Genomic DNA, 24,525 nt, shown 5'->3' on the forward strand with positions numbered 1-24,525 from the left:
TGCTAATGTGGATTTTCAAGAAAATAAACACACAAGCTCTGAGAAAACATGACAGAGCTGAGCCTCAACTGTATGATTATGAGGCTGAAAATGAAAATCGAAGACGACTGAATTTTATTAAATACTTCATCACAGTTCTCATTGCACCTGATCTTAGAAATGTGGACTCGAGCGCAACTTCAGTCCTTGATCATTTCAAGAAATAGTTGCTTCAACAAACAAATGGCCTGTACACAAAGATTTCAATCTTAGCTTAAGAAACAGCAAATATATACACACACACACACACTCTCAGTCTCGGCACTGAATAGATACTGCACCCTTGCATCGCTAATACAGCAAAGCTGTGGTTCCAATTCATGACATTTCAAGTAAAACATTTACAACTGATGTATGAAAAAAAGTGTCAATTCTTTTACATTTACTTGTTCCTGAAGTATTTCTGAAAAAACTTCAGCAAGTTAGTTTTTCTTCTCTGGCACAGATCAGCCAGTGGAAAAAAGACTTAGAAAACATTTAAAGACACCATCACTGCAACAGTTCAGTGTCACTGCGCGCAGACACATGGACTTGTACACGCACACATACACACACACACAGTGTGGGTTTTCATTGGGGCCTGCCAATGAAGCTCTGCAACCTGCACAGAAAGATAATGACTGCATATGGACACATGCACACGCACACACTCACACTATCAATTTGGAGCATATATGGCGAAGGATATTAAAGATAACAACACTACAGGTTTGTCACACATGAAGCCTACCTTAGAAAAAGAGGTTAGACTGTAACTGTACATACATACTGCTTAATGCTGCTTCAAAATGTACATCATACACACTGGTTATGCTGCTTGAGAAACATGCATACTAGGCTACCTTTCTTCTGACAGGGTCCTTTTGAAAAGGAATTGAGAACTTTTTTTTTTTGTTGTTGTTTAAGTGTACGCCCTGACCTTTTCATTTTTTTTTTATCATTTAATCTGTAACTCATAAAGTATTAGCTTCCACAGGCTTCAGTGATGCCTGATTTGGCACGTGAAGAACATAAAGTATTAGCGAGCTGAGGAGGAGAGCTGCTCTCTGCTGATAAACTACTCTGTTTTGTGGCATTCCATCTGACTTCAGAGAGAGGGAACGCCACTTAATGTAAGAACTTAAAAAGATGAGTGCACATAACATCCATGTTAGCAGTTAAATACATTCTAGTCTAAGATTAATGATGCAATTTTAGGACATCACACGGGTGCCACACCAGAACAGACCACAACTTTGGCTTGTCAATACAATCAACAGTTGAACTGGCAAAGTGCAGACTTTCCTCTCTGCTGACTAGATTCGCGTTTCATATTTTCGGGTTACTAAGATAATAAAATTCAGCTGAACACACAATAAAATACATAGAGAGGACTTGTGAGGCTGCTCTGAGGCACCTTTTCCTGTAAAACACTACATTCTCTCTAGACAACACACAACAGGTCTTAGTACATAAAAAACCATGCTGTTCATGGTTCAATGTTAAGTAACATTTTAGAGAAAATTACCAAATTTTCTATTTCTAAAGATCCTCCAGCCATAGTCTGCTCTGAAAACAGTCAAACAAAAATTGTATTTTTCAAGCTGTAATCCTGCCACTTCTTTTGTCTCTTGCTATATAACAAGTATATCTTAAAAAAAAAACTCAAAAGAAAAAAAAAATCTACTTTTACAAAAAAATCTTTATGCTTTTTGTTCTGGAAAACATTAAAATGTAATTACTGACCAATCTTCGATTCATGGACGTACACATAAACTCATCCAATGGAAAGTGAAGGACGACCAGCTCATTGCCCCACAATGCCACAATGTGCATTTAGTTATGAGTTGGCAAAAAGCTTGATTATGTTACCAGAGTGCAGCTAAAGTAAATTTATTGCAAAGGGTTGGTGGAGATCAACACTCCTGCATCACTTTGTACTTACTAGGCTGCACTTATTCTTGGGCGATCAAATCAGATTTGAGGGCTTTGCTCAAATCTCACTACCATGGGTATTTGCCATTTTTTCACAAGAGATGCCCTACTGATTTCAGTGGGACTTAGAAATACTGAAAAACCTATATGCTCAAATGTCTCTGTTGGGGAAAAATTTATAAAAAAAAATATATATATCCAGTTTGTAACAAAAAAGTGCAGAGCATGGCTTTCAAAGTACCTGGCAACAGAAAGCATGGCTCAAATACTGCCAGGGTTATAGGCTCAGTGAGAGTTATTCTGGATAAAAAAAATACCCACCAAATGTGTGGTAAAGACAGTAAAATGTACTTTGTCAGACATTTCAGTGGGGGACATGCTAAAAACACAATTAGATATACAAATAATATACACAGAAGGTCAAATCTAGCATTTCCTATAAATCGCCATGCTTGCCATGTTAATAGTGCTTTTGTGATTTACTTACTACAACTTGCTTAGGCAGAGTTTGCAGGACTTAGCAGTGTGCAGGGTTGTGGAGTGTTGTGCTGTGATGCCAAGGCATTTTACCAACAGGAAGACGTGACATTCCCCTGCGCTTCTGCTCGCAAAGAGACAGACAATCCAGAGGTTTAAGACAGGTCCCATTATTCATAAAATCTGAGACTGGCACTTCTACTCCAGCCATTTTGTGTGTGAAAAACAAATTGATCTTTACAGTTTGTAACATGACTGCAAATGATCCACAGTGAAACTAACTAGACTACTGATGCAATCAGACAAGATGTTTAACTGAAAAGTAACTGAGGCAAAAAGCGGTCTTAATTCACAAGGACCAACAAGACTATTACGAAAAAGTGGTTGCTCCTGTGGTAGCCGGAAGAAGCTTAATAGGTTAACACTAAAAATGTATTTACACAAACTATGGTGCCAGTTAAGGGTTTTGCTTCTGTAGAAACTGAAAGAAACTGGGTACATAACTAAATTTTAAAAGTCATGATGAATGTGGTGAGTGCTGCTTTGTTTTTTTTTTTTTTTGATGGAAAGACATTACCACACTGACATATATGCTTATGAGCTGAAAGCTGCACCGCCAACAAATGTTCCCAAGAGTGCAGTGCTGTTTCACTGAAGCCATGGGCACTTGCAGAATTGTGCTAAGTGACACAGACACTCTTCTGAAGTGTAGCTTTTCAGCTTTGAAATTTCCTCATAAAGGGTAACAAGGGCAACAGGCATCTTCCACGCAGCAATACTTATAGAAGTCATTACTCCAGTAAACCTGCACAAAACAACAATTTGAGGTACATTTATACTCTAAGTTAATTTAGACAGTTCCTTGTGCCCACTTGGATTTAAAAGAAAAGTGTTTCCTTAGCACTGCCTGTTAGGGATGGAATCGCAACGCAGCACTACTACAGCAGAAGAGCAGCAAGGCTATTTCCATTTATGGCTACTTTTACAGCTTGGCAGAAAGATCTTCTTTGTCCAATTTGTGTTTTTCCAGAGAGTAAGGGGAAGTTTCCTTGGTTACTCAGTTTATATGTGTCGGGAAAAAACAGAGGAAGCATAGTAGCCATGTAGGACAAATCTTCTCCAGGATTTGAGGAAAAACCCTTGTCGGTCCCCAGAAAAAACGGAGGGTAGTGCGAGTGCAGCATGATGTCCACACAAAAAAGTTAGATGATGATGGCAAGAAGCAAGCCATTTTTTTGGTGTCTGCTGTAACAGAACTGAAATTCCTTGAAAGACTAATGCTGTTTCTGGTCAACAAAACTAATTACTTTACAGTGGGACTGGTGTTTTTCTGATTTTGTTGTGTGCAGGAGATCAGTTTAGTGCATGCTGTCTAATTGTGTGGAATATCCAGTCCATCTTGGTTGTCCACCCTCCATGGTGAGCATCATTCATCTGTTTCATAAAGTAGTCCACAGCCTCCTGCACATCCCAGAAAAGTAGATGCAGAGATTTATGAGTAAATGAAAATCAATTGGCTTCAAAAATGGAAAGAAAATGATTCTATTAAAATAAGATGAGAGCAGAATGGGAATGAGCACAGGGAAAAGCCTACAGACCTGCTCACTTTTCTCCAGGGCCAGGGTCTTCCTGATATAGGCAATGTCATCAAATGACTGCAGCTCAGGCATGCCAGAGCCCAGCATCATGGAGAACAGGTTGATGAACAGGTTAGCATGCTGCCGGATGGCAAGGTATGCTTTATAACACATCTCCTGGAACCTGGAGGGAAGGGTAAAGGCAACGTGTTAAAGGGCTCTTTACACAGTTTTGTTAGCAGCTGCAGTTCAGTCATATCAGCAAAGGGTAAAAGGAAAGCTCAATGTTTAGTCAATGACACCCACCTAGAACCAGGGCTGATGGAGAAAGGCAAGACGATTCATAAATAACACTAGCACACCGGATTTACATTTCCTATGGAGCTCTGGCAGGTTGAGGAATTAAACTAAAGCAAGAGTCAATTTCCTTATGTTGCAAATTCTATTGAAAATACTAGGGCCTGCTGACAAGACAGGAACGATACTGACAAATCACCATGAATCTTTCGTAGGCACTGACGCAAAACCATCTATATAGTTCCAAAACACTGTCATCATGTTCAAGCGTCATTTACACAAGTTCAGTGGAAACTTGCTCAACTGAGATATATGAGGCAACATGAATGCACTGTGCTAGTAATTTACAAATTCAACCCTTTGTTCCATCCCTACATATTTCTTAAATAAAAACCACTGTGTGAACTTTCCAGTTGAACAATAGTGACAACAATGATGCTGCAGTACCTCTCAAACTCTTTGGTCTTTGTGCACTCTTGGGATCCCTTACTGATGACAATGAGGAAATCTTGCGTCAGTACAAAGGGTACTCGCTCTCTTTTGTAGCCAAATTTCTTCTTTTTATGATCCAGGAAATGGCCAAAATCTATATGAAACAACTTAAGAACAGCAGAACAAAAAGAAAAGCACAAAGGCAAATCAATGAATTGTATACCCGAGAAAAAACAGGACATTAACACCAATAAGCAGCAACTTTATTATTTATTTTACTCAAGGTTATACTCAACTGTGCTGCCTCTCTTCTATACCCCGAACTACTTACATTTATTCTATGAGCAGTAAAGTATTTACTGGGAGCTGTGTCTTTAGTGTTAATGAGTCTTCAGACAGTTTTAACTTGCTGCAAAAGAATATAACTGACAAGAAATAAAACAAATAACGTTCATAGAAAAGCTGAAAAGTCAAAAATTCCCAAACACCCAAAGATTGGTTTGCATCTACACAACCCCCCACACAACAACACAAAATGCAGGTTGTGGCCTGACAACTGTCTCCAATTTTTCAGCAATTTGAGCTACACTAGCTGTTGTATTTGATTGTATATTTCTCTCCTTGGGCGTCTTTAGGAACTAAGCTGCATGTGCAAAATTTGCATGATGTGTGTGATTTAAAGTTACCTGTCCATCATCTTTGACCATGATGTTGCTGTTGTGCCTGTCTCCTATCCCAAGAATAAATGTAGCTACACAGTAGCCAGCACAGGACCTTGTAAACAGATCCACAGCCATGTCATACCTGCAAGTACAAACATTGTAAGCAGTGACGATTGAAGCATGTAAATGTTTCAAGACTACTTGCATAAAACATACAGTACAAATGGATATAATATGGAGGCAGACTGAATTTGCTGTAACTCTATATAATCTGTTTGGAGCCCACAGTCCACTTTTCTAATGGAATGTTTCATTCCATTAGAAATGTCATACCGTACCCTAGTGATGCAGAGATACCGTAAAAATAATATGGTAAGAGAACAACTTACATCTCGCCTTTGTTCTTGTCCTTGAGCCACTGATGCAGAGTGTTTGAGTTGAATTGAAGAGCTCCTTTCAAGCCACCTTTACACTGAATTTGCATTATGGTGTGGGAGCTGCGAACCACCTCAATTAGACCCACGCAGTCCCCTAATGACAGACAGCCATACGGAAGCATTCTGGAGGCACACAAGAAACAGTTTTTTGTTTTTTTTTTTTAAGGCACCATGCACTGAGATTAGAAAGACTGACAAAGAGAGTAATTAAACTGAAGCAGATGGAAAGAGAAAAATATGGACTGAGATAACAATACCGTAGGTCCAGTCCCTGATTCTGCCAAATATTCTCCATGATTTTAATAATCTGCAATGTCAGCATATCCTGACGCAAGTCTACAACACAGACAGAATCATTAGTTAATTAATGAGTCACAATTAATAATATATTTGAATAATGGAATAATGACAGACAAACACGAAATAAGGACAAGCAAGAATGATTATCATAGACAATGATTATGACTCTGCAGCCTCTAATGGACTTCTTTACATTTTCAGTCAATATTTAGGATTGGAATTGAGAAAAATGCTGCATTACACAAATGGGAATTGGTGAACAGCAGGTGCTGTGTAAACACATCATATAGACTGCAAATTACTGTATGTGTTAACACTCCAGTGACTCCAGTGAACAAGTATCTTTAAGTGTCTGTGTCTAGTTTAAGATGTTGTTTTGAATTTACACATTTGACTACTGCAAGACTGTGCAAAATAAGTCAGATGGGCCTTGTTTAACTGGTTGAAGGGCATTGCCACATTGCTTTCCTTCAGGTTTATCATGATAATAGTCAAGTGAATGAGATTCATATTTTATCATGAAGGAAAGCTTCTGCATTTGAATTGGGAATGATATATTCATACTGAATGCTAACATCAATTAAGGCAAATATATTTTGGGTTTGAGGTTACAAGCTGAAATCAAGCAGTTTTGTTAAGAGGTCAGGAAGAAAAGTTTCAAGTGTTGTGTGCAACGGTGTGTATAAGTCTGTTACCATCTCCATTTTTGAAGATTATCTCATTGTTCTGAAAGAGGAGCTCGGACATGATGTCAGGATTCTCCCAGTTCAGCCACAATGGCCTCTTTGCTGACGACATGATCCTACATTCATCCAACCTGTGCACAAATTAATGCAAGTTATCAAACTATGTAAGTGTCTATTTCACAACCCATGGACACATTACTAAACATACACAGCTCATTAACAATGGTGCCTAACCTCAGGTTTCCCAGTTGATGTGCAGGGTTGAGAGGAGAGGTGAAGTTCTGCAGGGCATCCATGTAGTCTGGTCTCTTCATCTGGTCCACAAGAAACCGCATCTGGACCTCCACAAGAGAAACACACAAGCAAAACATAGCATACATGTGCATTGACGACACAGAAATCTTAAGAAAAAGGCTGCATTTCATAGACATCACAATAACGGTAGATTAAATCTGTTTTTTTTTTTCCCCTGGCTGTTTTATTAAAGTAACTGTATAACCATAAATAATGAGATTTTAATGTGTGGTGTCGTCAGACTTGCTTTCATGGCTGGGCCAAGTAACTGTAGAAGCCACAAATGAAATGTGGCCAGACTGAGAAGCTGATAAACACAGTGGTGATATGTATTTTATACATTATAAATTGTAACAAAAGTATAAATAAATAACATTCTGATTTTAGCGCTGTGTCATGGCTCTCATTGTACACCATTGCTGGATATTGTAAGCTAAAACAAGGTAGAGGTCTGTCTGCACAGTGACATGTTGCTTCACCACACAGTGCTCTGTTGGAGTTTGAAACTAAGGAGAGCAAAATCATACACCATGTCTGTGAAGACTGCAGCACTTGCTATTGTGCAGACATCAGTGACTAAAACCTCATATTGCTGGTTCTACCAACACCACTTAGATTTTTTTTTCTTTGTAAACTTGCAGAGTTGGTTAAGTAGAAAAAATTAGGCACAACATCACCACAATTTGTCCCACATATTGTAAACAGTCAACTATTGTAAGAAATTGTGAGATAAAAGACATTGAAAATCATAAGTTCCTGTATGTGCTAGTGCATGTTAGTATTTGTGTTGCCACCCTCTTTACCTTCTGTGTCTCATCCTTCTTCTCTTGTTTAAGGATGTCTGTGAGGTTTATGAGCTTCTCCATGGCCTCTACCTGCCTGCTCAGGTGTTTTAGATACATGCCACAAGCCCTGCAGTAAGCCTCTAACAAAAGCCCAAACCTCTGGCTCACTGTCTTATTGTGCATTTCAGACCTGTGAAGAAGACACAAAGAAAAGTGAGGAGGAACAGTAAGTGTGTGGCAGGGAGGAAAAATTTGTTTTCAGTTTTCTGGGAAAAAAAAAAAAAAACTCACAGAAAGCGGAACATTAAGAAAAAACAACGGATCACTCACTTGAGATGCCAGAAGAAGAAATGTCCTATCCTTTGATTGGTAAGGGCCTTTTTGAGGAGAAAGCGTGCCAGGGGATTGTCAAGATACTGCTCATATTTTAAAACCTAGAATGGTAGGAGAGAGGGCGATAAGTCATTTCAAATTCTGATATCTCCACATCATGCAGTCTGTACACACTGGAAACCATCACACATTAGAGGCGGAAAAGTAACACACAGGAAGAGGTCAAATAAAAAGTGGTTTCAAACACATAAAGTCTCTGCCTAGACATTCTGGGGAAAGTTACTCCACAGCCCACATCATAGTACTCTTTCTCTGTTTTTATTTTACCTAATTTCATCAATCAGCTCCTTGAATTCAATAGTGTCACCACTGTGCTAGACCCACCTGCACAAGCTGGATAAGGTACTGGGACAGTTTGTCATCAGTGAGGTATTTGTCAAGACAGCGAACAGCAAAGTGTCTGACCATGGGGTCTGGATAGTTACAGTCCAAAAGTTCCATGGCCTGCTCAGGACGGATAGATGGCCACTCTTTAAGCAGGCAATACATCTAGGAAAAATATAAACCAAGAAATATGAATCAATACTCCAACACACACACTTCATCAAAAATGATAAACATGCAAAGACAATTAAATGAGCAAAATTAGAAGCTATGTAGACGTGTTGCAAAATGTATATGATTTTGCAAGTTACAGCTAAGAAGACAAGAAGTACTTGACAAGTTAATATTTTTGTATTTTAATAGTATGTTGCATATTTTGTCAGAAAACTGAAAGTATTTTTTCTACTTCCATTTTTAAATTAAAAGTACTTTGTTGAACATCTGTACTGTGTTGATCTTTCTTCAAGTATCAGTAATCAGACTGAGACCTAAAACTGTGTTATAGTAAAAGCATGCCAGAAATGACATGGCCTTTATTACCTGTGCTACTTCATCTCTGGAGTTCCATTTCACAGCGAGGAGGATCTTGGGAAGGATCTCAGGGATGTTCATGCAGTAGTGTCTGGTAGGGGGCAAAATCAATAAGAATCGTATGCTGCATTCTAATTTAAGCACGAATAAGTTGTTTTTATACGTATACATTCTTAATCAAGTTAAAACTGATGCCAAATTCCATTAAAGTTAATCAAGGAAGCGTATTTTCCCCATTCATGTTTAGGGGAAGAAATAAAAGAAGATAACAGCTGTCTAAGCTGTTAACCAGGAAAAAGTATGGATTAAAGCTCACATATCCTGCAACAGTCAGATTAAAGAACATAAAGTCTGCATTATGCTCTGTAAATCTATGGTTCCAAATTTTGATTTATCCATTAAAAGGGAGGTTACCTATGTCTCCAGAGGAAGTCTTTCTCCTGCTCAGTGATTTCTGATAGAGGGTCTCTGTTACTCAGCTGTCTCAGTTGCTCAGTGTCACTCTCTGTCAGGGCATGATCTCTGGCCACTCGATTGCTCTAAAACACAACAGAAAGAACATACTCATACAACATAAAAATTTTGAACATAACATTCTAATGTCAAATCTTGATATTTAACATCTAAAACACAATAAAAATGGTACAGTAATATTTTTAGAATGTTAATAAAATATATTATCTCTCTATCTCTTCTTAGGAATTAATTTGTAATACCTTCTGGCTATATGTGATTACATGGTAACACTTATCATGTACATGTGTAAAATGACAGCTGTGTTGAACCTGAAAATTTAAACGACACAGGGATGTTGGAATTTAATTTATCGAGAATTGCACATTGATAAAGATGGAGCTCATTTACAATGTTCTTTACTTGACAATTTGATTTCAATTCTTGCTGGCAGAATTTATATTTTGCAAAGCACCCAAACATTTTTTATGCAAATTAGAGCTGTCATTTGTAAAGTATTTATTACTGTATTTTATCCTGTAGTCAACCGTACTGTGGCTGACCTGGATGTGGTCACTTTGCTCATTGTGTCATAATGAGCGTGAAATTTAGCTTTGAACATAAACAATTGTAATTGATTAAGACTCATTACTCAAGTTACAGATAGAGGAACTGCAATCAACCTGAGTACGCCATCATCATAAATTATAAACCAACAGTGTCCCGTCCAACTATCTTGCATCACACAGTATTTGATGAACCTTGTAACAACATGACACTTTAGTATCATGTTTTCTCTCTCTGAGCCAATCTCCTTGAAAAGCTGGCATTTAGGCTATCCCAGATGTACTCAACTATGTGTCGCACAGCTTTAAATCTATGCACAAGGTACATTACACAAATGGTTTTCAGGTGGTAAATTATTTTTGGATTATGTTATCATGTTTCTTATGAATCAGATGAGAAGCTGTGTTCCAACAATCCGTTGGTTTTGTTTTTCTTTGTTTTTCTTTGTGAATTTCACTTGTGAATGTATTTATATATCTGCATTTATTTCCAACTGATTTAAATGAAATTGAATTATGCATTTTATATATTTCTGAATTCATATTGAGCAACACCAACCACATAATCATGTCAGAAATCATGGTTCTCATGCCACACATCAAAACTGATAAGAGACAATCACCAACACCATCATGAATGACTGAAAACAATAACACACAATGACACTGCTGTGTCATACCAAAAGTGTTAGACCAACTCAGTTAACAATGTATATAGTTGTAGGACAAATATTAACCACATTTATTAAATCACTAATTAAAACACTGGACTCAAACTGCTGTCTTTCATTCTCTCACCAATGAACCTCATGTGCCTGTGGTATTTGAGGTATAGCGAATCTCCATTTGAAAAACTGACAATCTCCACATTATTGCATCTGTTCAACAGGAGGTAGTGACAAGGTTGTTACCTGTCCAGAGAGGTTGTAGTTAAATCCCAATTCCCTCGAGATGGTCCAGTTTGCATGATCCTCTACCGCATTCATATCAGGGTATTTGACTGGACTACTAAAGTGGTCAAACTCCAGCTCCAAACATGGTGTTTCCTAGACAAAAAAAGAGTAAACAAATGCTATTACATTGTGTAAATTATGGTGTCTCACAAAGCAATCAAACTATTAATGAAACGCGAAGACCTGCTATGTTCCTATCGCATAGCTTTGGTACAGTTCCCATATCAAACTCTATATGTACACTGTGCAAAAGGATGTGTTAAATACCACCATACTAAATTCTAATACCTTGTTAGGGTTGGATCCAGTGACTCCAATGGGGTTAAGGAGGTCTTCAAGGCCATGCGGGACAGGCCAGAGGTTCAAAGCCATCTTGTTGGCCACCAACGTGTGAGTGTAGTCAAACAAGTTCACATTGCCCCAAGCTAACGGACAGTGTTCCTAAAGAGAGACGAATGAAAGAGAGACAAAGACAGAAACACTCACATTATAATTCTAATTGACTTCAATGTGAGAATCTCATGGGAGACAATTAGACACAAGCACAGATGGTGAATAATTTTGAATTAGCAAAAGATATCATATCAACGTAATTACAGTCTCATTCAGATTTTTCTGTAATAAGGATGCTTTAAAGTAACTCAGATAAGAGTCCATATCAATAACAGTTAAATGAAAGCACAACGCATTTGCAAGATTTGTTGCTCTATGCACTAGACCTATTCATTGCCTTTCACCTTGTTGTGAAACAACAATTGCTAACCTATCCTGCCAATTTTAGTTTTCATTAAGGTAGACAGAGGATACTGTTTGGTGTATGCTGTCTACCTGTCTCTAATCAGTTCCTTTAACTAACAGTATAGATATAGGTTTCATCAGGTTTTGTGAAATGTTATGACTTAATTGGTTTGTTTTCATTTAAGAAGTTAACAAGTTAAAACGTGGCTAATAAATTAAAATAGTTGTGTTTGATGTTTTTTTAAAGAGGTTGAAGATGTCATCCTTACAAATACAATGACACACCCAGACCTCATTTCCACAGCAGAAAACTATTACCTTAAACACTGAACTGGGACTTTCTGTGAATGTCTGCCTTAAAATAAAAGACAAGCTGCACACCAAAAAAATACTATGTATGGGTTTATGCTATTATAATTTGTGAAAATACCGGTTATACTATAGTGTTCTGTCAAGATCAAAAGGATCTTCAAACAACTTATTTTAACTGCTCTTCTACCAAATCTTCACAAAGGCTAAGAAAATGTTTCAGATTACATCTTGATCTTCACACTGAGTATTCACTAAGAGGCAGTGATGGAACAAGGTGAGGTAGACAGAGTTACACGCAGACAGCCAGTCACAATGCACCTATTAATAGTAAGTGCTGGAACAAAAGGCTGCTTTTGGGAGTGAAGGGAGAAGTGTTTATCTTTAATTCAGGTGGGGCATGAAAGAGCATCCGCTAACCTAACCTGAACCTTGCATTGCACAGCAGGAGGTGAGACTCCCCGAAGGTGTCAGTTACTATATTCATGTCTGGCATTCATTGATGCACTCATGCACTCTCACAAACATCTCTGTCTCTCTTCCAGCTTTTACATCAGAGTGAGATGGAAGAAAAATCAATGAGTGTGGGTGTCTCTTACAAGTATGAAATCAAATACACAAAAATACTGGCAATCTTCATGTGTTTTACACTAATACGTTCTGCTAATATCATGCAGAAAACCCAAAACTATTATCATGTTAAAGTTTTAAATTAATTTTATAGACTTGCTAACTCTACAGCCTTGACTTTAAATTTGAATTTTCCATGTAATCTGTATGTCTTTTTTCAGATACTCATATAGGAGTTTGAGGGCAAACAATTTTTCCTTTTTCACAACATGACCTCTGTGTGGATTACACATATCAAACATATTCTAGCTTGAAAAGTCTCTTCTGTCGATCATATTTCTGAGATGTTTTCTGCCATCACAGTGTCTGTGGCTGATTAGTAACTAAACAGAGCCACAATGATACCATAGCTCCCATTCACTGCAGTCATAGATACAGAAACACAAGGGCAGCACGCACACGATAAAACACACACACACACACACACACACACACACACACACACACACACACACACACACACACACAAAAGGAGCATACAACAAGACAGCTATACATATAAGTGCCATTGTTTTGACACAGGAAGTTCATCTGTTGCCTGCTATCTTTAGAATGTGACAGCTGTACCACTGCCTGTTTCAGCTATTCTAGTATTATGATTAGGTATTAGTTTCCTTAGGCTAACATATTACCTTTCTGAGCCCTAATACAAATTATTTGCATATTCAATCTTACAATGACATTTTCATTACTCACAAATGTACCAAACAAAAATCAATTATTTTACTGTGACATTTTGAATAAGCTCCTCCATGATTTTTCCATTACTAGCCGATTAACACTTACAGTTTCTGTATGTTCACTTCAAGTCAGTTATGAAGTGAAGAATTGTTCACTTTCACTGATTTCTTTCCTACCTCCTTTGCTCCCTTCCTTCCCTTGACAGAGCAGATAGAGAGGCATAGTCTAGCGGCACGAGGGATGTCTGGGATGTACATATCATAGGTGAGCCACTCATTCCACCTGCAGAATATGAATGAGGGACATACAGATAAGGAACAAGACAAAAACAACACGTTGAACTAAAACTCAAGCTACGATCATCAAAAAGAGACCTGAAGTTACAATTGTTTCAATATTTCCAGACTCAATACAAAGCAACAAAATGTATTCCTACACAGAGGCATTGAAAAATAAAACTAATTTAGATATGTTACTGCAGGAATTACTTTAATAAGAAAACTGCTTCTCAACTGGTGATGAAAACAAGGTAATGCAATACAGTGGTTTAATGTTACTACCGAGCACTAAACTGTTAACTTACCCTCCTGTACTGCTTAAAGTAAATTACCTGTCTAGACTGAGGAATTTAAGCGAAAGGGAATCAATCAAATATATATTTCCATTATCAGGTGCCATGACTGATTTATACGATTTTAGGTTTTCCCTGTTTCACTTTTCACCAAATAATTGTATTGCTGTGTCCATTTCGTCACTTAAAAGAAAGTGATTATTATTATTATTATTGTTATTATTATTATTATATATTCAAAGGTCTTTCTTTTAACTGGTGCTTTGCAGAATTTTCTGTCCCTGTAGGGTGGTGAATTACCTGGGGTTAGAGCAGGGTACCCTTTGTGTGTTGACATTGTCACACATCTGTTCACCTCCATGGTAAATGCCTGTCCTCACATATATCTAGAAGCAGAGGGGAGAAGCAAAATATATGTAAAAGAAACAATAGTTACCACAATGAAAAGAATTTGATGCAACAAACTTGTGACTTGACAGTTGATAACCTCTCCTGTCAGTAATATAAAGTCTGGTAGGTTGTTACATTAAGAAATATGATTCAAAAGAGCACACCAAAGTTAGCAACCAGAGTTACTTTCCCTTGGCAAAGGTCTACATTCACATGAGACTTGGACAAAGACTCTGTTTCCACAGGAAATAAGGGAGATGGAAGGTGGAACACCCAGCATAATTAGGAAAACCTAATACTGCTAAAAGACAAATATTCACTTTGTTTAATGCACAAACATTCCCTTTTACCCAACAATCTGCAACAAACAAATTAAACACACTGGTTATTTTATCTAAAAACTGAAAGCTCATTCTTATTTTCTTATCTTATTTAAGCTTAGGCCTTAGCTTAGCTTAGAGTATTTATTGAGATGTTAAAACAAAGTATTGGATTCAAGAATATTTTTTGTTAATAGCTGCCAGAGGCACTGGTAGAATCCCTACAAACCTTGTCTATGTCTCGTATGTTTACATTAACATAGGTGGCACAGAGGATTCGTATTCGCAGAGTTCCATTGATGGTCCACAGCGACTTGGCAGCTGCCTCGCCATTCATATAGGACGTTGCAGTGGAGATGCGTCGAGAATAAGATGGCATGACAAAGTTATCTGTAGGTAACTGAGTGTACAGACTGTCCTTAGCCATTAGCATCAGGTTAGGCATCCTGCCCAGCATGATGCAACTACGGATGTACTAGAGAGAGAGACAGAACAAAGAAGAACAGTTGAAAGGAGAGCCCATACAGAGCTGACAGTTACACCGTGCACAAGTCTAGCCAATGACTGCTTATTTGCCAACAGCTGACTGAAGAGGAAACAGTGACATAGTGGGCATTTTCTACTTTGATGTGCCTCAGAGGGAATGTCTCCTTGTTCAGAGCATGAGTTCATAACAGTGAAGGGAGAAGTGTTTGATGTGTTTTGACGAAAGCCAGTGGATTTGACTTTTCTTGGCTGACATCGTATTTTTGACTAAAAATTAATGACCATTGAAGATACAGAAATTTAAGGGGGTTTTTTCCATGTTGTTCAGCATCTTCCTAGTATTTGTTTCTTTGGACAATGTTCTTTCGTCAGAAAATATGGTTTGCACTTTTCCATTATTCACTTGAGGAACAGTCAGTCAAATAAAAGCTTCCTATACATACTGTCCTTCAAACAGAACTAACTATTAAGATTACTCTCAATTAACTTTTAGGAAAAGAAATATATAATAGCAAAGGAAGCTACATTTTAGCTTTAATACATTTTAAGGGCTTTATCTTAACAAATGTTATGCACTGATACTTAAACAGAAATTTGTTCATGTCTCTTACCTTATACTGACTGATGGGGTACTTTTCAAGCAGGTATTCATCACAGCCACAGACTTTGAGGATGTATTTACCCTGGTATTCCTGAACACACATCTTTAGCTGCTCCGGGGATAGCAGCATGCTGCGTGTCTTCTTACGAATGGCCTCTGCGATCACCTTTAGTAGAGGGATCCAAAAAGAATGGAAACGGTACATAGCTTTTAAGTGTCCTATCATTTCCTCATATTGAATTAACAAATTAAATATGACATTTTGCTCCCATGAATGATTAAATTAGTTTTCTTTCATTTTATGCTCACCTGTTCTGGTACACAATCATGGTTGATCTTTAGTGTATACTTTTGTTTGTCATTGTTTGGAGAGACGATCACCCAAATAACAACAATAATCTGACCTGCAGAAAGAGACAGAGAATTAGAAATCGAGGCTTTTGTATTGAGAACCATACCACTTCAAGTATTGTTTTACCGTAATCGCATCACACTGTCAGCATTTTAATCAATACATTGATTAAAATATTCATGAGTATAGTTTCTATCCATTGTATATCCCTGGCTAGCTGACATTCGGTACTGTACTGATGAGAAGCTTCTTACTTCCATGACATCCTCCAGTTATTTTTAAGTGTATAGTTTCTCAAAAATATAGTAATAAAGATATTGTGATATTGGTTAGATTCAATGACAAAGCAGGCTGAAGTTTTCACTTACCTTTGTCCAGTTTGCTATAAATGTGTTTGGGAAGTTCCTGTGTGGATTCCACATTGGGTGGGTAGACGTACAGAGCTCGACTGTGCGGCCCACTAGCATCTCTCAGCTCTACAGAGTCTTTACAAACATTCAGAATGTTTCTCCTAAAGTCCTGAACTTCAGGGTCCTTCACAAGATCAAACTCGCACACTGGCATACCGATGGCAAACCCTGGCAGACCACAAAGCAGAGTCGTTGTTGTATTTGATCTTTTAGGGGAATTTTGACCAGATGTGGTAATTTAAAGAGGAAACAAGATTATGTTTTCTTCCTGTATCTACTGTATTTTCCTAGAACACATCAAACAATACTCCAAAAACAATGTTAAGTAACTTTTCAATTCTGCTTTTATACCCCAAAATAAAAAGCTCAGAATTCATCTAATAACATTTAGAGCTACTAAATATACTATTGAATTTGAAAATAGTTAAAAAAATATATATATTTCAGCTTCCGTTTAACAATATCTATCAAATTGTAATGAAAATTAGAATTAATATTAACCATTAAAATTTGTCATTTTCCAAACAAACACCAAGCAATCCACATTTTTTCAACTAACCAAAGTAATAAAACTTAAACAACCCCTGCCTGCAAGAGTACCAATTGAAGACTATCTTACCAATCTCTCTGTTGAGGATCTTTTCCTCTCTGTTGCCAACTGGCTCAATGACCTTGAGGAAAGGCTGGAAAAGTCTGAGATCACATAGCCTACGAGTCTCATCATAGAACTCCTCTCGCTCTGCTTCCTGCAGAAAAGAAAAAAGGAAAGAGACGAAAGAAAAAAATTAGGCTGTGTTCAATATTGGACTTTGCTTTCTCCCAAAGGGTGACTGGGTGTAAGAGCTGACAGTCAAGGATTCATTACAACAAATTCACGTTTTAACAAAACACCCCTGCCAGGGCAGTTTCTGTTCCATCGATATACATCATTAGATTTTCAGTAAATGATTTCTGTAGATGTCTTCAGATCAGACATTCAAATTCAGATTAAAAATTCTTACCTGTGTAACACTGACAAAGATGTATGATGTCTCCTCTTGTAGGAGGTGATGGAGGGGATATTTCCTGGCTTCCTTGAACAGCTCATGTTTGATGGTGATGAGCGTGGCCTCACGGAGACACTCCAGAGTCAGAATCATCCCATTGGGCAGCAGACAGTCGACAAGAATCCTGCAAACGCATCCACCATTATTATATAACATTCGTGACAAACTTCATTCTCTACTTCTCACTGAGCTTCTAATAAATAGACAGATCAAGTATGTCATACCTGGGGGGCATCAGGTGGATGCCCCATAGCTCCCCTGAAGACGGCCTGGGAGGCATCTTCTCTGTCTCCCAGCTCAGTCACACAGTCAAGCTGCAGACCACAACCTGAAAGACCACAACATTTAAAGGAGGTTCCGGCCCTCATAGTGTAAAATAAAGACTGAGGGACTTGTTCCATTCAGAGGCGATACAAAGAAAAAAATAGATGAATAGCAGCATGTTTATTAAACACATTTTAATTAATGCTTCTTTTCAGACCTTCAGAGTATAAGTAAATTTTCCAACTCACACACAGTTCTTATTAGTTCATCTATGAGTCCAAGGGAATGTTTGTGCCAAATTTGAAGAAATTCCCCTGAGGCATTGCAGAGATTTTTTTTTTCATGTGAATAAAACAGATTGACGTCTTACCCCGAAAGCCTAAGGCCTCTGGCCACGGCTGTCGCCACTGCATGGTCATAACAAAACTCTTCAGTATAATATCACTCTCTATTGGGGGTTTGCCAAAAAAAATAAAAAATCGATTCATATAAGAATCACAATTTTCATATACCACGATTCAAAAATGTCCCAAAATCGATTAAAAAAAAAAACTGCAGGCTGTCTGCCTCCATTTTGTAGGTGGGACGTCCTGACGTCACCACAGAGCCGGTTCTGGAACATACGCATGCATAGTAAGCACCAAAACACTGTAACCCTAACCCTATTTTTTCAAAAAATTAAATCAATGTCAAACATCAGAATGTTTTACACCAGCGTTTTTAAATACAAAAATACTTTATACCGAACTGAACAATTAACTGAAACAATAGAATCAGTCTCCCAGGGGCTTTTCAAAAGAATAACTTCTCACTCATTCCTCAAACAAGTCTGTTTGCTCCCACAATCTGATATCACAATGAACTCTATATTATGTCTTGCATTTTTTTGTTGTTCTAGCATAATGTTATAAAAATGACCAAGCTGACAAAATTCTATTAATAGAAAGTTTACAACTGAAACTCACTCACCCTGACTTCAGTGTACAGATCCAGATGCTGGTCTTCAGGGTGATTAGTTAAGTTTGATTTGAAATACTCTTTCGCATGATTTGCATACTGGCTTTTGTTCATCCTCACTGTCCCTGCTGATCCGCCTAAAATGCAAAATATGCGCAAAGAGGCTTGGTGGACCTGTTGCTGTATCCTCACTTATTGCAGCCATTCAACATGTTCTTATTGCTTGCCTGCAATTCATGTTTTCAAGTTTGATGTCATGACAGATTACTTAATGGCCATCATGTGTTTTGAAGTATTCAACTCATATTTTATTATTATTTTGACATTTACATTTCGCAATGAGCAGGAATTATCAGCCCATAAGCAGAAAAATAAGTAAACAAAAGTGCTTATTCTCAGTAACTGTGCTTTTATCAGTTAAGATTAGATCAGGATTGTGTCATCAAAGTCTTTTGGGACTTCACTGACAACTATTTTAGAAAGATATCTCATGTCCAAGACTCACAAACACAAAACAACACAGTGAGTCAACTGCAGATTGTAACACAGTGATGTGAAACTATGCATTTGCGTGTCTTCAAGGAAATTCCAACATTATAACTTCAGATGAAGACAGTCCATGGCCATAAACAGAAAGAATCAAAATGAGAAGTAAAGCAAAGTATTACTTAATATTCATTGGGGCAATAACCATCTCTTATTCATTCAGTGGACATCTAATCAACTAATCACACATATCCCTGGCAACATAATGAAATGCTTAAAAAAAAATAAACACCACTTGTTGACAGTGAATACTGGGAAAATATCAATAGCATATAGCATAAGAATATCAAAAACTGGCTTTGTACCACGTACCAGGAAACACCCAACAATATTGGGCAGTAGCACCTAGAATCCCATCACTGGGGTTTTATGCACTTTAGCCAGTTTACAAACTGTTGATTCACTGTCGACAACCCAGAATTTCACAGATTCAAATTGAACTGCCACTGCTGGCTTTAACATCTCATTTACCCAGCTGGAAATATAACTTTCGGGTTTCTGGATAATATTAAGAACAGGAAAGTCATCTTCCTGTGTTTGAGCTAGAATAATAATGCCTCCAGATAATTGTAGCATATCATATGAAGCTGGAGAAGTTACAGGCACTGCTGTATACATCATTTAAAGTTGCCTTGTACATGGCAGCTTTTAAATATGCATTTGTGTTTGACTAACATGGCAAACAAACCAACACTAATGGCAATTCACTCTGCTTATCAGGTCGAGGATCCCTCAGTGGGAGCCCCAATGAGCGAGAGGAAGCTGGTGAGAAAAAGGACAATGCCCGGCCAACACTGCTTGCCCTGCTGCCAAAACAATCCTGACCAGGATAAACATCGAGTTGTTGAATGGATAGAGAACTAACACAATGGGCAGGGAGACCAAAGTGAGTATAGTAAACCCTCTGAATTCTGACATTAATCCTCCAACTGGCAAAAAAATCATTAAAACATATAAAAGTTTAGTTATAACCTCGAGAGTAAGAAATACAGAGAACAGAAAATAAGAATCTGGGAAAAAAAAGAGTGTGCAGTGAACCATTGAACTTCATGAAAAAAAAAGTATTGAATACATACAAAAAAAAAGCTAAAACTGAACACCTTGAGTAAGAACAAACCACCCATTGAGTAGTTCTGTGATCTGTGACCCTGATCAGGATGCAGCTAAGCACTTTAGGACAAAAGAGGAAGCTTCCTCAAAACACAGGATGTGGGGAGTGGGAAAACAGTGGCCTGGACACAAGCTTGCTTTGAATACTGAAATACAACTGCACAATTTGTTGTGTGGGCAAGATATAACAGGCTGCTGGGATTAAACACATGCTCAGTGTGTACATCACAATTTATTTGTGGTTCAATGCAGTTCAGTCAGTTGGAGCACATTACACAACAATGTGGGTTTTTTTTTTGGGGGGGGGGCATTTATGTTACAATAGTACATTTCAATGTAGCTTCCTCCATTAAATTACGATAGCTCTGTAATTACAACAGTCACTTCATAACAATCTCATCATTGATACACAACGACTGCTGGACAGTCAACAGAGGGATGGAGAGGTGTATTTGTGCAGCTTACCTCAGAGAGAAGTCCTCTTATTACGAAGATGGGATACTTCTACCCTTCATCCTTCAATCATCCCCACACTGAGTCACTAAATATGTGTATGGAGGAGATTTGATTAAATTAAAAACACAAACAGCACACACAGTCATCACTGAGGCAGTCCGGGTGATCCGGGCTTGCTAGCTGCAGGTTAGCTAACGTTGGGTGCTTTGGGATGACAGCACAGAGATGACAGACACACAACACCGTAGGGTCCATACATATGTATGTGTGCGCTTGTAAGAATGACCAACCCCAGATAATCTGTTAACCCGTCAAACTGTGGGGGTTTCGCTTTAATACAAACATCTTTTTTTATTAAGTCCACCACTTTGGGAACGGTTGATGTTAGCTAGCGCTCCTGTTCACTAGCTAACGGCTAACGCGGAGCCTGTCATCACCTTGTTGGAAAATGTACCACCAACATCCGACACGAGCCGTTTGTCCACTGAAAGGAGAAACAAAGCATCACTAATTCGGCATACTGACCTACTCTGGGCGTCAACACGGAGATGTGTCTGGGGATGCTGTTCCTGGCTAATGCCAGTTAGCTACCCTTCCCACCCCTCCGGCTCCCAGCGGCCGGTTGGTGGTTCCCGGCGCCGGGCAGAGCAGCCTGTTATCAGTCGCCCGTCAGCCTCTGCGCCCGGTATCTGTGGCGGTACCCGTTATTCCACACCGACAACAAATCCTCCCGTCGTGGACTGCGAACTGAATATCTTTAGACGACGAAGGCAGACCCCGCATGTCCGGTGGGAAAGGCTGGACCTGAGGATGTTGCGAGCGGCTGAGCTGCTGGCGGACCGGACAAGTTGCCTCGCTGCGACAATGCAGCCACGCTGTCTGTCGGGGGGCCCTCCTCCCTTCCTCTAACACACACACACACACACACACACACACACACACACACACACACACACACACACACACACACACACACACACACACACACACACACACACACACACACACACACACACACACACACACACACACACACACACACACACTGGGATTAACAGGGTTGACAGATCGGCGGTGTAACATGTTCATACGGTTTCATTTAGGACGACACATCACATCTTCACTCTGAACAAACGATTGGATACGAGATGTTTCTCTGAACAGATGAGAAAATAAAGAAGAAGTCGCTCTCCAGGGAGGGAACTTCACCGTAAACACAGTCTAAACAGTGTAAACACAGGACAAACGGAGCAGCGCAGATTTAAATAGAAAATACAATACAAATGTATGGTAAAAATGGAGATTTAAATTTACACATTTCCAAGTCCCCGTATGTGTGTTGAGACAAATTGTGTTAGCTGTGATCACCTTTTGGATGTTTTTGGCCTTTTAAAAGAACTCCTTCTATTACAATGTCAGTGACAGGTGGCCAAACACAAAAGGGTCGAAACACAAGGACATATTAGATTGTGACAATGTTACTGTGAAAATTACTCCCGTTCTCGATTGAGCCGACATTAATTCAGTGTTTATTGTGATTATTGTGGATATGTTTTGGTGCTTTGGTGCTTTTGGATTATCTCTTAGTCAACCGATGACTCCCCTCTGTACAATTTAAAGTATTATTTAAATATGACAACATCTGAATGACATTTTCATAAAATGTCTCCTTATAATTTCAATCCAATCCCTCTGCCATCTAGTGAAAGTCAATTTGTGCAAGGACACTGCTTTAGTACACGATGGGAACAGGAAATGACACAAAACTGTCACCAGGGACTTTGGTTCAGTCCAAACAGAAACTAAAAGTTTTGTTTCAAATTTTACATAATCTGAAATATCATTGGGTTTTGTGTTTTTTTCACCATCAGAACCATGGGAGACAAAAATCCACAATCCTGGTCCTTGTATAAGATAGGAATATCTTCAAAAATGTATTTGGACAGTCTGAGTTGATGTGAGTAATCAAATCAAGTGGGTATCTTGTGCATCTATTTTATCATTTAAAAGCAAGAAGAACCTTCTAGTGTACATTTGAATGTTCCATGACAGACTTGAATGGCAGTAAACATAAAGTGAAGATGTGTTCCAAAAATCATGCCATGATTGTTGTTATGGATTGAAGTACACACAATTTTTCTTACTCCCATTCCTTTTTGAATTTAGGCTATTTTACAGTTTACAGTGTCTTCATGTAACCCCAGCCCTTGATGAGACAAGGGCTCTGTGGGCGCCAACCATACAGACCAGACCTGCAGTTCCCAGTTCCCATATTTGTGATCACACAGGCTATACAGTAAATTTCCTAACTAATTAGTTGTCTTGTAGATAAAAGTTCATTGATGAATAAGAAACTACACTGCCTTTACATAGTTAACTACATCCAATCCAGCCATTCATTTGTTCCTTTTTTAATATATATACAGTACAGGCCAAAAGTTTGGACACACTTTCCTATTCATTTGTATGAGAAGGTGTGTCCAAACTTTTGGCCTGTACTGTATATTTGGTTAATCATAATTTTTAGCAATCCAGTAATTTATGAGTCACATTAATGTCACACTACATGTCCTAAGGTTATAATTAACATGAATAATCAATCTGATAAATGTAATTTATGTGGCTGTATAGCACACTACAATGTGTACAAATATAAGTGATGAGTGAAATATTGTTCTTCAACAACAATAGCTACCCCTGCGGGCTTTTTATAACGAGGCCAGTTCTAACAGTTAACGAACACTTAACTTCAGTACAGCTACAAAATGCATTGTATTATGTTTGACCATTTACTTTTGTTTCTATATTGCTGGAAGCGTCAAATAGACTGTAAATATATAGCAGTGACATTTGGAGAAAGGTGTGAAAAATCTAATAATAGTAATACTAATGACTATTATTCATTCATGATCTACCGCTTATCCTTGATTATTGTTCTTGTTGTTGTTGTTATATAATTACCTATAAACTAACATCTTTCCATGGGCTAAATTTAGGCGCTTTTCTATTTTATTTTCCATGTTCTCTCATCATTTCGAGCAGGAGCGGCTGTTTTCCCCGCAAATTTGAGACTCATAAATAGCCACCTCGGCTGCTCTGAGTACACCACAGAGGTGTAACATATCTGTTCAATGTGTCATGATTGCCACCCATGCAAACCAGCAGCGGTGGTATCGGAAATGGACTGTACCAAAAAAAAAATAAAAAGGGGGGGGAGGCGGTGCTGGGGTAACCTCGGCAGGAATGTTTTTTTTTTTTACGTAAAAATAATAATAATAAAAGAAATCGCAAAGTGGCATCACGTTTATCGACATCTCACTGTGAAACAGTGCAGAGTGTTTTAGCAGTTGTGATTGAAGGCGTCCAGGTGCCCGGCTGTCCCTGTCGCCCCTGAACCCCCCCCCCCTCTCCCTCCGCTAGGAGCCACGGTGTGGGAGCGAATGGTACGGACTCTCATCCTGCTCAGCCGCCTGGCTGGGTTTTTTTTTTTTTTTTTTTTTTTTTTTTGGAGAGAAGTTGGCGAAGGGATGTGACTGCG

At 38.4% G+C, this 24,525-nt stretch overlaps 1 protein-coding gene across 1 annotated transcript; it reads right to left on the reverse strand.

Annotated features, from left to right (window-relative positions):
- Nucleotides 1–97: 97 nt before the first annotated feature.
- LOC115042209 (phosphatidylinositol 4,5-bisphosphate 3-kinase catalytic subunit alpha isoform-like) lies at nucleotides 98–21,824 on the reverse strand. Its single transcript, XM_029500279.1, has 26 exons — nucleotides 21,513–21,824; nucleotides 20,997–21,072; nucleotides 17,879–17,982; nucleotides 17,610–17,778; nucleotides 17,228–17,354; nucleotides 16,567–16,776; nucleotides 16,156–16,250; nucleotides 15,857–16,012; nucleotides 14,989–15,234; nucleotides 14,350–14,435; nucleotides 13,655–13,760; nucleotides 11,409–11,561; nucleotides 11,079–11,213; nucleotides 9,563–9,687; nucleotides 9,158–9,239; nucleotides 8,618–8,782; nucleotides 8,231–8,334; nucleotides 7,919–8,090; nucleotides 7,056–7,162; nucleotides 6,831–6,952; nucleotides 6,093–6,171; nucleotides 5,788–5,958; nucleotides 5,423–5,540; nucleotides 4,752–4,903; nucleotides 4,029–4,191; nucleotides 98–3,891 (listed from the first exon to the last, which is right to left on the reverse strand). Exons 3-26 carry the CDS (start codon nucleotides 17,932–17,934, stop codon nucleotides 3,784–3,786), a joined length of 3,207 nt encoding a protein of 1,068 aa, XP_029356139.1. The 5' UTR covers nucleotides 17,935–17,982; nucleotides 20,997–21,072; nucleotides 21,513–21,824; the 3' UTR covers nucleotides 98–3,783.
- Between the last annotated feature and the right edge of the window lie 2,701 nt (nucleotides 21,825–24,525).

This window comes from Echeneis naucrates, chromosome 4 (genome assembly GCF_900963305.1).
Source record: "Echeneis naucrates chromosome 4, fEcheNa1.1, whole genome shotgun sequence".
NCBI lineage: Eukaryota > Metazoa > Chordata > Actinopteri > Carangiformes > Echeneidae > Echeneis > Echeneis naucrates.